Source organism: Oncorhynchus mykiss, chromosome 1 (assembly GCF_057628025.1).
Source record: "Oncorhynchus mykiss isolate SJ-2025 chromosome 1, ASM5762802v1, whole genome shotgun sequence".
NCBI classification, from domain to species: domain Eukaryota; kingdom Metazoa; phylum Chordata; class Actinopteri; order Salmoniformes; family Salmonidae; genus Oncorhynchus; species Oncorhynchus mykiss.
Window position 1 is genome coordinate 25,653,558 of NC_143022.1, and position 16,443 is coordinate 25,670,000.

The 16,443-nt window shown below is 41.2% G+C and overlaps 1 protein-coding gene across 2 annotated transcripts in view; it reads right to left on the reverse strand.

Moving 5' to 3' along the window:
- Positions 1–16,443, reverse strand: part of LOC110513605 (E3 ubiquitin-protein ligase znrf1) — a 45,997-nt gene that overhangs the window by 25,988 nt on the left and 3,566 nt on the right. For both annotated transcript variants that reach the window (XR_016489864.1, XM_021593400.3), the window contains exon 2: positions 5,508–5,603. Coding sequence is in view for 1 of the 2 variants with exons in the window: in XM_021593400.3 (XP_021449075.1) it covers positions 5,508–5,603 (96 nt within the window). In the remaining variant the exon portion in view is untranslated. The remainder of the gene's footprint in view (positions 1–5,507; positions 5,604–16,443) is intronic.

Here is a 16,443-nt window from a genome sequence, read left to right on the forward strand (position 1 = left end):
CGTGTGCTGCCTGCATGCTTTCTTGCAGTGACTGTTTTGTGTGAGTGAGTGTGTGGTTTTAAAACAAAGGGTAGCCTACTAGTTGATAGCTGCTCTGAATCTCTGATGCTCTATTCAAAGCATTCAAGGAAGTGTATCTTTGAGAATGACCGTTAAAAATGTTTGATCCCTGGGTAAATACTGTAGGGTTGCAAAATTCTGGGAACTTTAATAATAAATTCCCTGGTTTTCCAGAATCCTGGATGGAGGAATCCGGATTTCCTGCTTATTCCCTCCTGATTCCGGGAACGTCCCAGAATTTTGCAACTCTAACAATAAGTATTGAAGCTCCTCATATGAACAAAGGAAAGCGGGAGAAGAGGGAGGAGGAAGGGAGGGAATGTGGGGCAGCTAAGGTGAAGGGAGGAGAAGACAGCGTGAGATGGAGTGAGACAGACAGAAGACATATGCTCTGAATGTAAATCAGCTTAGCTTAGCCGCCCAGTCCCATCAACCCCCTAGCTGCCTCCCCCTCTCCCCCACCCCCTTTCCTCCTTCAGCATCCTCAATCTCCAAAACTGGATCTCAGTAAGTCTATACACAGCTGTTCCCCTTCCACACTCCTCGCTAGAACAATAAGCACCCCGTCCTCCTCCCCCAGTCCACTCTCCTGCTCCTTAGCTTTATCCTCTAAGGAGCTATGGCTTCAGCAGCTCCCTCTGCATTACGCCAACCAGCCGGAGGGAGGGTGGAGACAGGTTAGTTGTGAGTGTGTGTGTGTGTTTGTGTACATGCAATGTGGTCTACAGTACAATGGGTGGATTTAGATCTAGGTCAGGTCCAACCCTGTTCCTGGAGACCTACCGTCCTGTTGGTTTTCAATCCAACCCCTGTTGTAACTAACTGGTTCCCCTTATCAACCAGCTAATTACTAGAATCAGGTGAACTCAATTAGGGTTGGAGAGAACCTACAGGACAGTAGCTCTCCAGGAACAGGGTTGGAGAGCCCTGGTCTAGGTCTTCACACTGCAATGTACAGTGCATCATGTCTACAGGGCTCTCTGTATACGGCCTATGTACTATATGTTTGTGACTGTGTGGTGTGTATGTATTTTTATTTGTATTAAATTGTTTAATTATTGTGGTTGCTAAGATAGGTTGTCTTATGTTTGTGTTATGTTTGTGTTTTCTAGGATTCTAGGGGTGTTCGTGAAGTGGTTGTTGAGTGAATGAATGTGCCACTGTTTTAGTGAACATGTGAGTATGAGCTGGAGAGTGAGGCCTTGGTATACGCAGTCCACGTGAGCTGACCACTGTGTCTTTTTTGGGCTACGACTTTGTATGCTTAAATATAGCCCTTGAATAGAGAGGATAGAGTTGGAGAGAAAGAGAGAGAGAGAGAGAGAGAGCGAGAGAGAGAGAGAGAGAGAGAGAGAGAGAACAAACTACTTTACTCCTATTTGATGTGTTTGGGGAGAATGCCAAATCTCTGTTGGTAAAATACTGTATGCAAATGACACTGAGTGTGGAAGAAGTTTATCAGCTAAATATTACATGAATAATTCAATACAGTCAAGATATTACATTGTCTCATACAGTGCCTTGCGAAAGTATTCGGCCCCCTTGAACTTTGCGACCTTTTGCCACATTTCAGGCTTCAAACATAAATATATAAAACTGTATTTTTTTGTGAAGAATCAACAACAAGTGGGACACAATCATGAAGTGGAACGACATTTATTGGATATTTCAAATTTTTTTAACAAATCAAAAACTGAAAAATTGGGCGTGCAAAATTATTCAGCCCCCTTAAGTTAATACTTTGTAGCGCCACCTTTTGCTGCGATTACAGCTGTAAGTCGCTTGGGGTATGTCTCTATCAGTTTTGCACATCGAGAGACTGACATTTTTTCCCATTCCTCCTTGCAAAACAGCTCGAGCTCAGTGAGGTTGGATGGAGAGCATTTGTGAACAGCAGTTTTCAGTTCTTTCCACAGATTCTCGATTGGATTCAGGTCTGGACTTTGACTTGGCCATTCTAACACCTGGATATGTTTATTATTGAACCATTCCATTGTAGATTTTGCTTTATGTTTTGGATCATTGTCTTGTTGGAAGACAAATCTTCGTCCCTGTCTCAGGTCTTTTGCAGACTCCATCAGGTTTTCTTCCAGAATGGTCCTGTATTTGGCTCCATCCATCTTCCCATCAATTTTAACCATCTTCCCTGTCCCTGCTGAAGAAAAGCAGGCCCAAACCATGATGCTGCCACCACCATGTTTGACAGTGGGGATGGTGATGGGCTGTGTTGCTTTTACGCCAAACATAACGGTTTGCATTGTTGCCAAAAAGTTCAATTTTGGTTTCATCTAACCAGAGCACCTTCTTCCACATGTTTGGTGTGTCTCCCAGGTGGCTTGTGGCAAACTTTAAACGACACTTTTTATGGATATTTTTAAGAAATGGCTTTCTTCTTGCCACTCTTCCATAAAGGCCAGATTTGTGCAATATACGAATGACTGATTGTTGTCCTATGGACAGAGTCTCCCACCTCAGCTGTATATCTCTGCAGTTCATCCAGAGTGATCATGGGCCTCTTGGCTGCATCTCTGATCAGTCTTCTCCTTGTATGAGCTGAAAGTTTAGAGGGACGGCCAGGTCTTGGTAGATTTGCAGTGGTCTGATACTCCTTCCATTTCAATATTATCGCTTGCACAGTGCTCCTTGGGATGTTTAAAGCTTGGGAAATCTTTTTGTATCCAAATCCGGCTTTAAACTTCTTCACAACAGTATCTCGGACCTGCCTGGTGTGTTCCTTGTTCTTCATGATGCTCTCTGCGCTTTTAACGGACCTCTGAGACTATCACAGCGCAGGTGCATTTATACGGAGACTTGATTACACACAGGTGGATTGTATTTATCATCATTAGTCATTTAGGTCAACATTGGATCATTCAGAGATCCTCACTGAACTTCTGGAGAGAGTTTGCTGCACTGAAAGTAAAGGGGCTGAATAATTTTGCACGCCCAATTTTTCAGTTTTTGATTTGTTAAAAAAGTTTGAAATATCCAATAAATGTCGTTCCACTTCATGATTGTGTCCCACTTGTTGTTGATTCTTCACAAACAAATACAGTTTTATATCTTTATGTTTGAAGCCTGAAATGTGGCAAAAGGTCGCAAAGTTCAAGGGGGCCGAATACTTTCGCAAGGCACTGTATCATTTTGATGGAACTGTCTTTGACTGCTGTTAATGCACTGCTATTTCTGTATTATCTGGGTGTAACTTACGTGTCACCCCATGTTCATCCCCTAGCAGGAGCAATACCCACTGGGATAGATGGGAGTTCATGGCGCTAAGCACCAGTAAATACCACAGGGTATACAACACAATAATGTGTGGCATTTCAAACCCTTAACCAATATCACAATGCAAACCTTGTTGGCCAGATACCCACACAATGTATGTATTGTCTATCTCATTATTTCTCTATAGACACACACAACTCTTTAAATGCTCCACAAACAGAAACACAGTAAGTATACAGACAGGCACACACATTTATCACGGGCCACTGCAGGCAGGGTGTGTGTGTGTGTGTGTGTGTGTGTGTGTGTGTGTACATTGGCCTTGCAGAGAGGAGATCTGCTGATGTGTGACAGGCAGTGGGCCCAGCTGATTGACAATAGACCACAGAGCATTCTGGGAAATAAGATAAGCCACAGTCCTGTCCCTGTGTGTCACAAATGTAGGGGATTGCGGACAGAGAGGGGGGGGGGGGCAAAATACGGAGAGAGAGACAGACTGTGAGAGAGAAAGAGAGTGACAGAGAGAAGGAAAGAGATAATGATAGAGAGGGATAGCGGAAGAGATGGAGAGGGGGAGAAAAAGTAAGAAAAAAAAGAGTGACAGGGAAGTGGAAAACCACACAACCTCTCCCCTCTTACTCTTTATCAGCCATCACTGTATCACTCTCCGTACTCTTCCATCAATCCCAGTCAGTTTCTCTTTTTATTTCTTCTCACTATCTCAATCAATCTTTTACACCCATTCATTTTCAGCCTCTCATCGGTCTCCTTCTCCCTCTCCCTATGTGTCCAGACATACCTGGCCTTAAATGTGCCCCAGAAAGCAGACTGGTCATATGTGATACGTAGCCCACAGGGTCACCTTCAGCCCCAGACAGACCAGACAGGCTGGGCTGGACAGTCAGTCAGTCAGTCACACAGGGCTGCCCAAGACTACACGCAGACAGATATCTCAGCCAGCCACACTGTCAATCACACAACCTGGAGCCAGGCAGGCACTCAGGGAAAAGAACAGCAAACAGGCACCCATAATGTCCTGGAATGGCTGATTGTATACCTGAATCGACTTTGAACATACTGTGCTCAGGGAGTCAACACAGGTATACATGTGACTCGTTTCAGGAAACTAGGTGTATGTCGTCACTACTTCACAGTAGAAGCATTTGAACATAAACATGTATTTTTTAAAATCTAAATCCATTTTTTGGATTTACTTGTATGCCATCTGTAAATACGAATAAAATGGTTAAATTACGAGCCTAGTTGGTTTAGCCAAGGAAAAAGAGGGGAATCTTCCCACTAGCCCCAAAAAAGACAGGAGCCTTCCCTCTACCATTTTCTAGCTCTGAGTCTCTACTTTTATCCAATGTAAAAAACACAATTTCAAATGTTGCTATTTACTGTAAGAATGAATCAAGTCGTTTGGTCACATTTACAGTACCAGTCAAAAGTATGGACACACCTACTCATTCCAGGGTTTTTCTTTATTTGTACTATTTTCTACATTGTAGAATGATAATAAAGACATCAAAACTATGAAATAACACATATGGAATCATGTAGTAACCAAAAAAGTGTTAAACAAATCAAAATATATTTCATATTTGAGATTATTCGATTAGCTACTTTTTGCCTTGACGACAGCATTACACAAAAAACTATTGTAGTGCTAATGACATACAGACACTATCTATGTATTTGGCTACTGTATGGTACATGTAGATCAGGCTTTTCTTGTTTGGATACTGTGATTACTTGAGTACAAGCAGGTCAAGCCATTGATATAGAAATACAGGATTCTAATTCTATATCTACTGTATTTGACAATTATGAACTCCAGTACTATCCTATCAAGACACGCCCCCAGACAGACAGACAGACAGACAGACTAAGTAGTGCTATGGAGAGAGTCAATGGAGGGAATAACACACCACTGTGACCCCAGATCTGGTACTAGAGAGACGGGCCACATAGAGTTCATAGCTACATTCCTACAGTCACAGCCAGCATCATTTGAGTAAGATGGGGAAGAGAAGCTACATGAACCATGGAGAGATGGAGGGATGAAGAGATGGCAAGAATTTGAAGTAGGAAAAGAGAGAGATGGGGAAGAGGAGAAGGTTTCAGAGATTCACATGGAGGAAAAGTGGCAGACCTGAGGGGAAGGAAGCAGAGATGAGGAGAGAGGAGGCCATATTGTATGAGGAAGGGTGTCTCACCGTTGTAGGACAGGCGGGGCTTGCTTAGACACATGATGAAGTGCACCTCCATCTCATTAGACGCCACAGACTTGGAGCAGACAGGACATTTGAACCCTGTGGAGAAAGAGAGGGAGGATTGGTTAGACTTTAGTGTATGCATGTTACACTGGCTCTCTGGCTCCCACTGCCACCATCCAACTCACAACAGTGAATAAGTGAACCAAATGATCCTAGATTATTACAAACCAGTGTTCCCAACTAGAATGGGGCACCACAAACAGTGGCATCAACCATGTAGACTCACATTGAATCACTCTGTCTGTCTGTGTTTCTCTGTCTTTCTGTTTGTGTCGGTCTTTTCAAGTCATTCCCCGTTGCGTGTAATACAGACCTGTCTCTTATTCACTATGTAATAAACATGTAGTTTATCATCATTTATCATCTGTAAAAATGATGAATGTTAACCTGCATATGAAAAGACATTGCCGATGAAAATGAGCTATGTTGCTAAATCTGGTAAGATAATTGTTGTGCATGGTCCCTGAATAATAAAAAACGAAATGTTGATACAAATGAAAGACGTACAATGTGTATATCCCATTCCAAATAGCAGACATAAATTACTGCAAAGCTCTATTTTAGCTATCTCTCTTACGATGTTTGTTTTCAGCTTTGTGCATATTACAGAATTAGCAAAGCACATAAAAGGAGATTACATCAATTCCTGGCGTGGCTCTCCTTCCAACCACATTGAGTTTTGCATCATGAGTCCTCAATACTGTTTTAACACAGATACCAGTAGTGTTCAGATGGCTGCACCCAACACTTCACATGTACACAACTACCATAAGTACAGACACCAGGGCTTTGTCCAAACGGCACCCAACCCTGGTCAAAAGTAGTGCACTATATATGGAACAGGGTTCCATTTGGGACTCAACTCAGTAGTGTTTAACTGGCCACTGCATCAAACCCTGTACATTTACACATTTACCATCCCAGATCACCGGCAAAGGGCTGGACTTGCCAGTCTTTTTGGGCACAACAGCAGGCCATTATCACGTTGGTCATTGAACCACTCAGTCCAGGGACCACGCTGTGCTGTGTGTACATTGCCAAAAAAAAGCTCAGCTGTGCCAAAATCAGCTTGTTTTTGGTCCAATGACAACTATACAGTCATAAAGGTTGTTGCTATTCATTCCTCGTTATGTATTTTCTCTTTATTCAGACAATATTGAAAGTACATGTTGGGATACAGGTAGAGGAATGTGTCAGGGGTGGGTTTTGTACCCACGTCGTTCATGTATACTTGGGAGACTGCAGCACTATCGCTGCTCCACACTCCCGCACCAGAAAGTGTGTTTTAATGTTAATGCTAAGTCAATATTTATTAATTCCTTCGGTGGGATCAGAGTCTAAACTCTTACTTTGAGACTTGTCTGGTTGGTCTGAGTCTGTCTGGGGTTCACCTAGAAAGCATAAAGCAATAACCAGACAGACCAGCACAGTCAGGAAGAGATGGAGAGATGAAAACACACCGTAAAGGCCTCAAGCTGAAGTGAATGAGACAGCTTTATAAATGAGAGAAAGAGAGTAAGGGGGAACTTGAACTAAACAGCAAGTATGACAAAGGGATGAGGGTGGGATTGATAGATAGAGGGAGCAACTAAGAAAGATAAAAGTAAACCTAGTCAGTCAGTAAACCGAAGCCCCACCCCCCATGACAGCTGACCCACATTTCCACTGGTTGCTATTTTCAGCCCTCACTTAGGGACAGACAGAAAGAGGAATGGAAGATATTTTAGAAACAATAGAGGTGCAGGAGAAAGGTAGAGTGGGGACTTTCTATGAGAGATGGTTGGATGTGATGGACAGAGACAGTCCATGGATCACCTCCCAGAAGGCAAGAGACCAAAGAGGCCCTATCTGTAAATGGCAATGCAGACAGTATATGGCAACAACTCTATGACCATTTCAATGATCAAAGAAATGTTCAGAGTTCACATGACGATACTGTGGACCTCTTTTTGTGTGTGTGCTCATCCATCCACTGGCAGCACTGAAAAGAAATCAGTCTCTGAGAACATACTGTAACTGAGAAATACCACTCGTTGCTTGGAACAACTTAGTACGACTTCTAGGGTGGTGCTGGGAACTAAAGTTTACAGTAAGTCATGGGGGATTAATTGTATTCTAGGAAACTGAGGTTAAATAGGGACCATTAAAGTAAATCACAAGACTGCATGAAAACATACGCAAACAAAGATATCCCCTACAGTGAACACAGTGTGTTTCATGAACACAGAGCTGGCCCTTCATCAAACCACTAACAAGACATACTTCATACTGGCAGAGAGAGCACAAATATCAACACAATACAATGTCCCAACCTGAAACTAACCATCACAGCAGTTTCATCATACCCTACTAAGTAATAGTACAGCCACTGTTTACTTACCCTGAACAATGTACAGTATAGTTGTCACACTGTATAGATATCAAGCCATTGGTATAGGCCTAGTAACTATGGAGTGGACATGCTCTGTTTCTACAGAAGTGAAATAGAGCCGTCACACTGCGCTCTGTTAAAGTGTCCCATGGTGCCTCTCCACAAAGCTGACACATTTCTCAACCCAAGCTAACTGACTCAATCTTTACTCCGTGCATTTTTTATGATACCTCTGTAGTCCTGCCCCATTCCCCATGGTCAATGATTAAGAATTAAAATCCTTACAAAAATACTTGTGTCTCGGAAGCTCATAAAATGTCCATGACTGGCCACCAGCATTATGATAGCTTCCTTCCTTAGGATCATTACCCTCTCAATATATTCCCACTCCTCTCCATGTGTTAGACAGAGTAGAGCGAAAGCCATATCCTCTTTTAGGCGATGTTAAACAGCATTTACCCTTCTTCAGAAGCGCTTAAAATGTAAATGACTGTGATTTGAGGGTAAATTGTGAACATTACCCTCCCCATACCCACCAATGTTGTCTACACTTAGACTGAATCAATACAACAAGCTACCACAGTCTCATCGTAGTTTTAGACGTTTTATCACTTTTCTTCAAATGTGAACCGATTCAGGAAACTACGCGTATTCCGCAAGTCACGACTTCACAGGAAAGCTGTTTGAACGTAAAAAATATATATTTTTAGCACAATTAGTTTTTGGGCAGAAATGCCTTCTTGAACATGTGAACTTTCATGTGCCTTAATATAAAACCTGTATGCCATCTGTAAATATGAATAAAATTGTTAACTTACGAGCCTAGTTGGTTTAGCCACAGAAAAAGAGAGCAATCTTCCCGCTAGCCAAGATTGGCTGAGATAATGAGTGGGCTGGACATGCCGAGAATTTAGTTTGGATTGGTCTGCCATGTAGCATGTGTCTGTCTATTGGAGCTGGTCAGTATGTTTAGATAATCATGTGGAACGGGGCTTTTAAAAAAAGTATTGCGTAGTAAAACTGTATAAACCTAATGTCAAGTTAAAGTGTACTGTTAGCTAGCTAACATTAGCTGGCTAGCTTGCTAGCTAAGGTTATGTGCATGCTCTCCACTTTCTGGAGGACCGAGTTTTGAAATCAGTGAAATTCGAGTATGATAGCTAAGGAGATGGAGAAATCACCAGTCTGGATTACATCGTCAAACTAAGGGCAACGATGCATGGCATCAGACAGGAGACACGTCCAACCATGATGTATACTGGTATGATTTTCAGATATTACAAGTTTCTAATTTTGACAGAAAGTGGTTTCATTTCAAGTGTACTGTTAGCTAGCTAACGTTAGCTGGCTGTGTCGCTAGCTAACGTTATGTGTATGATCTTATTATTCGTATCTCAGACACATTTGTTTGACTAGTTAAAGCCATAGAACCTGGTCTGTTAGCTACCTGCAGATTCATGAGGGTAGTAACATCATGAGTTGTGATTATGGTTCATTGTTTAGCTAGCTTGCTACATGTCTTAACAAAAGACTCCACTCTAATGTTAGCTGGCTGGTTCGCAAACTAATGTTATGTCATGCTTTGGGATTCATTGTTTACCTAGCTAGCTATCCATATACATTTCTTAACAATAGACTCGTCTTAGTGTGCCAGAGCGCAGAATAACTGATACATTTTTGAATGCTCAAAACCCGTTGAATATGAACGGTGTCAGTAAACGTCAGCAACAAAGTGTCATACAATTGAGTGATTTGTTCTCTCATTATGTGTCTGGAAGTAGCTAGCCAATGTTAGCCAATTAGCTTGGGTAATTGACAGAGCGATAGGGAGAGCAATGTTCAGTGAGCTGTTCTCTCTCTCTCTCTCTCTTAGATATCTGGAAGTAGCTGGCAAGTTAGAACAGAATGGTTGGAGATGAGTGGGGCTAAGGATTAAGAGGGTGTGAACAATGCAAAGAAGGGCTCTCCAATAGTACTACCAAAATATTGAAAGACGGTTTTCTCAAAGGTGAGTTTACAAGTTTATCAACTTTCAAAGCAGAATTACTTTCCCATTGTTTCCTCAAATGCAGTGAATGATAAACAATTTTGTAGCTCTGCGTCTCTACTTTTATCCAATGTAAAAAACAGAAATTCAAATGTTACTACATAAGACCGAATCCAGGTGGTAAGTCAATCGATAGTAAGGCAATGGATAGTAAGGCAAGGTCATGCATCTGAGATAATCTTTCACTCATGTGGCACAAACACCACTGCGTAATTACAATTAAAACAACTAATTTACTCCATAGGCCAAAACTGTGAATCTCTCTTCTCATTCAAGGAAAAATGTTAGCCAGATGAACCTGGGACTGAAACTTCAACTGGAAAACAAGGAAGGAAATGCAATGATATAGTTTTCTAGTTTCGAATGAATGAAGTACTAACTTTTAGACCTTAGTTTCCAGATGTTTCCAAATACCTTCATCATGACTCATCCTCAGCTTCCAAGCCAACATACCATTTTGATTCATTGTAGCAATTCATTTAGACAAATGTTCTGCTTCTATCTTGAGCTTGAATTGACTTTATAGCAATCATGAATCTGTACGCTACATGAACCATGCATCTCTAGTTGAATGAAATTCCGTGTTATATCCTGAAGCATTCTGCATAAATGATATATAATATTTGATGGTTGATATAGATTAGAATATCAAAAAATAACATGTATTAGATCAAAGGAGTCGGTTTCAGTGGGTTTAAAATCCATGGATGCCTACCCACATGTTCTCTTAAGCCTTCCATAAACATAAACATCTATAGGGAGTCTTCACATTAAGAAAAGACGCCCTCAGGGGCAGATCATTGGATTTCAAAGTCCCAATATCAATATTCAGATACATATTTTAATATCACTCACTTAGCTCATTGGTATCAGTTTGTGACAAACCGGCTCGATTCGGTTCTAAATATCATACACTGCAGTTGAGGAACAATGGGATAGTAATTCTGCTTTGAAAGTTGATAAACTTGCAACCCCACTTTTGAAAAAATGGCCCTTGAATGTTTTGGTACACGTAGTGGAGCTCTTTGTCTACACCCATTCAGCATCGTTCACACCCTCTTAAGCCTTAGCCCCAACCATCTCTTTCACATGTGAAGTCATGTGCTGAACAGAGTGAGTAAGGAAGTGTAGAAAACAACCAAAGATTTCAAGACTAAAAGTGGTGTAAGTGGTAGCAAAAACACACTTTATCTAGTCCTTGACCTACAGTATATCCTAATCTGACTTTGGTGCAGGTCATGTTGTTCTTCACATTTCCGTCTCTGGTAAACACACACTATATCAAATAAAAATCAAAGTTTGTCACATGCACAGGACACAGAATGTGTAAACAATACAGTGAAATGGTTACCTGCATATTTGCCTAGTAGCATCATAAAAAATAGAAAGTGTCCAGATAAATATTGTCTAAATATTATAGAATTATTAGGTGATTTTTACCCAGACACACTGGGTCATTAGAAATAAAAGCTATAACCACCCCCAGCCACATAGCTAAGTGGATGGGTCACTGTTGTCTAGACTTGTAGACATGTTTATGAAATACAATAGATGACCGTAATCATCCCCAGATACTAACTTGCTAACTTGATGGGGCATGTAAACATCTGGCGAAGTGGAGTCTTTTGTTCAGACATGTAGCTAGCTAGCTAAATAATTAACCTAATGGTGCTTTCAAAACATCTGGGAACTTGGAAAAATACAAGGTCAAATCATGACGTCAGTGATATTCAGGTCGGAAAGTAGGAACTCTAGAAAGAGGCCTGAGTTCCTGAGTTAGAATTCAAAGTTGGATGACCGGTCAAAGATATTTTTCCGAGTACCCAGTTGTCTTGAACGCACTGAAGTCAGAAGTCGGTGATTTCTAAATTCAGAGATCGCATTTGTTTTGGACACGGCAATAATCCCAACTAGGGCTGTTCTGGTGACCGTATTACTGCCACACCAGCGGTCACGAGTAATGATGGCAGTCAAATTCCACGTGACCGTTTAGTCACAGTAATTAGGCTTCTCCAAGCTCTGATGGTCATTAGTAGCCTACCAAATGTGCTAACTGCCTGATACTCAGCACTCTATTGTCCCTCTAATCACTCTGACATCAATGACAACGTAATCAAATATCTATAGGCTATGCAATTGCATGAGAAAACAGAGTGATGGCCTCTATTAAAAAGAGGAGGATCCCATAATCTTTCTATAGGCTAGGCATACTATATTTATTAATCAACTTTGCTAATATTAACCACATTGCTTCTATTTACAACAGGAGTATAGCCTACCTGGCTGGCATGCAAATGAACCACGGGAAAAGTGTCCTCAATTCGCTATTTAAGTGCACAGATTACATACATTTTTTCCACTGCCCGTTTTTGAGACAGGTGCATGATAATGGACCATTCTAAATCAAAACTAATTTCACACATATATTATTTAGTATATGGAATAGTGTGATGGGTGAAAATATTTGCTTGTGAATGATATATTAGCAGTTTAAGGTAAGAAACAGTGCATGCTTTTTTTCTTGACTTCAAATAACCTCATGTAGCCTAGCCCATAGGCCAATATGTTTTGATAAGGTTGTATCACAACTAAAGTGGACAAATAACTTCTTAAAATTAAGCTTAATAATCTGCTTTACAATGGTTATAGCGCCCAAATGGCATACATAAGCAGCATGTGAGTTTCAAATTTGGGGAAGATAATTTTCACCATAAAATGCACCTTTATAATAAAAGCATTACATGCGTAATCACATTTGTGGTCACTTTTGAGAATGGCGTTAACGCTTATAGCCTGCTGCCGTGTGCACTTTGCTGCACTTATAATGTGAAGAAATAGCCAAATAGTTTATCACGTTTTAAGCTAAATACTCTCATCTGTTGCATCAGGCTCATTGCTTAAAACAGGTTTTTTGATGCTAGTGGTTTTATTAATTTGGGATCTATCGCATCCCACAACTGTCCCAGGCTATGTTTGGAATATGTATTTCTCATACAGAATAGAATAGGTCCACCTTTGTGCTATGGAGGATAGTAGATTGGACATAGGCTAGCACTTTTGCAGTTCTTTAGGCCTACTCATCTTGTCGGCTGACGAAAAGTAAATGTAGATAGTTCATCCAATATCTTCAATATGCGCCTCGGAATTGGATAAGGACGTGCGCAGTTGCGTCCCTGATGTATTCGTCTTCACTTGTAGCCATGTGAGTGAAAGGTGCTTCGGCATGCAGCCGGGAGAAGGGAATTATAATTATTATATTCAGCCCAAGGGCACAATGGCCACTGGCCGCAAAAGGCATGTATTTTGGGGGGGGGCAGTACGGCCACACAAAGGGAATGCAGCCGGGAAAATTGAAGCATTATCAAGTCTTTGTCAAATTGTGAATGAGAGACTGATGAAGTCTGTACAGCTTGCGCAAAACAACAAAGCAGAGCTCATGCCTTTCATGTCATCATTAGAGCTGTACCATGCAGCCTTAGAATGTATGAAAAATCAAAACATATAGCCCAACATTTTTATCACAACTAAAGTTAGATAAATAACTTAAAATTAAGCACATAGGTGGACCTGTTTCTTTGTTAACCGTTCAACACAGACTAGCCACATGTGTTCACTCCCTCAAATTATTTGTAGAAAATATCCTTTTTATTTAATTCAGTTATATTCAACTGTATTCTTTATACTATAAAATGACATACAAATAATGCCACAGAATTCTAAGCGAATCTTGTCCGCTAAATTAACTAGCGTAGCCCACAGCCATATGGCATAGCCAGATCAGGACCTAACATAAGGACAACTCAGAGTATGCTATTCTATTCTTCTGAAATAGACTACATTTGCGTCATATCATGTTTCTTTAGACCTGTCTAAAATAAATCATGGATTTATTGTGATGGTGTAGGCTATATTAGATGGATTTATTGTGAAGGTGTAGGCTATATTACATGGATTTATTGTGAAGGTGTAGGCTATATTACATGGATTTATTGTGAAGGTGTAGGCTATATTACATGGATTCATTGTGAAGGTGTAGGCTATATTACATGGATTCATTGTGAAGGTGTAGGCTATATTACATGGATTTATTGTGAAGGTGTAGGCTATATTACATGGATTCATTGTGAAGGTGTAGGCTATATTACATGGATTCATTGTGAAGGTGTAGGCTATATTACATGGATTCATTGTGATGGTGTAGGCTATATTACATGGATTCATTGTGATGGTGTAGGCTATATTACATGGATTTATTGTGATGGTGTAGGCTATATTACATGGATTTATTAGACTTTTTAAAATATAGATGTTATTAAGGTCTGCATCATTGGCTTGTAGGCTATGTGTGGAAACCAGGAGATGCTAAATGTGTTTATGTTAAATAACAGTCAGTTAACATGAGACCGGCAGCTATTTGCGTGACATTCACCAGTTTACAAAATTTCATGACTGCCACAGCCCTAATCCCAACCCATACTACTAGTAATACAAACCGATTATCATAGCTAGCCACCACGCATGAATCTGCAGGTAGCTAAAGCTAACCAACTAGGTTCAATGTTAGCTAGCTAGCCAACATTAGGTTATAACTAGCAATGCAAATGGTTTTCTGAGATACAAATAATATTACTAAAGAGATCATGCATGTAATGTTAGCTAGGGAGCCAGCCAGCTAACATTTGCTAGCTAGCTAACAGTATGCTTTAACTTGCAATGAAAATTACTATCGGACAAACTTAGAAACGTGTGATATCTGAAAATGTAGCTAGCTAGACTCATACCCGTATGCATGTATGCTTCTCCCTCTCTGTCACAGATGCCATGGTTGGCCTTAGTCCGGAGATTTTCGACTCCCTCCGAAAGCAATCAAACGCTATAATTTTCTCCATCTCCTTTGCTATCATATTCTGCTTACACCGGGCATTCCACTTATTTCAAAACTCAGGCAAGTTCTTCCGTGATAACAACACAAATTCAGGGCAGAAATGTTGAGAGCACTGTAGTAACATTTTTGCAGTTTTTATTGATATCGTTCAAAAAAGCTGCAGGAGAAAGTATTATCTACACATACTGAGCAGCTCATGTTATAGACCGAAGCATGCTACATGGCAGACCAATCTGAACTCATCTCTCGGCAAGTCCAACCCATCCATCCGGTCAAAAGCAGTGTACTATATGGGGAAATGGTGTGCCATTTGGGATGCACTCAGAGGAGAGAAGTCACCATTAAAGGTACAGATGGGAGGTCTGTGGCTGCCTCTAGCTCCTGCTCTAATCAAATGGCAGGCAAGCAGTGTGACAGCTAGCTAGCTCCCTGTAATTCCCTGCTGTCTAGAAAGCCTCTGTCTCTCAGAAGAATAAACACCTTGCTGTTTCATGCCCTCTTTCTGTCATGTCAAGGACATCACTTGTTTACTGTCTATCACAGGTCATTAGACTAGACAACATGGATAAGCGTATTAAATGAGTGACCTTGTTTGTTAGTGTATGCCTGTGTGCATCTTCTTTCTACGTGTCTGGGCTGGTTGTCCCTCTAATGATGATACTAAATGCTGGAGTGTGTCAGCATGTCTAGAGACCTGTTTAGTCCAGAATACAGGATATTGTGCCCATATATGGACTGTAGCCATTTGATTACATCACATCCAACTCAATCGCAACTCAGACAACTCTTTACCTTACCGGAAGGAACAGCAGTTTCCATGGAAACAGCTGAATGAGAAAGGTAAAGACGGAGAGGGAGATGGGGAGGAGGGAGCTGTGAGAGAGACATACTGACCTATTGTTGTGTTCCTCACTAAACTCCTTGATTGCAGGAGGTAATGTGGCCTTAGATACAGGTGAAATGGGGGGTAGAGTGTGGGTTGGAGGGAGGTGTGTAATGGCATTGGGGTGTATTGTGTGGGAGAGACTAGGGTATCATTACACAGTGAATGAGACTGCTTTGCTGTGACGGGAAGCACTGGGAAACGATGTGATTTAGGTTTGTGATGCTTAATGACATAGAAAGCATCCTGTGATCAGTATGATGCTTGCTATTCAGTGGCATCATCTGCCTTTTTGATTGACAGAGGCTAATGCCCCCTGCTACTGAAGTCAAAGGTTTATCTTTAGAAAGTCTCTGCTGTATAGTGACAGGATTTAGTCCCTGCACCATGGCAACGGTTGCCACTGCCTTTACCCTCGCCCCCTGTCCTTTTAATTGGCCAGTTGTTTGCACTTGTGGCATCCTTTTATTAGAAAGGTCTGTCGGCTGTCACTCAACAACAGACTGGCTGTGAAACACTGGTGACAGGAAGTCTGTCAGAGGAATATGTCAAGCCTCTCTCTCTCTCTCTTCCCTCTCTCCCTCCTTTCCTCCATCTCTCCCTATCTCCCTTCTTCCCTCTCTCCCTCCCTCGTCCTCTGCGTCTTGATGAAACAAGTGTGTGAGGATATTGTGACGGAGCAAGCAAGTG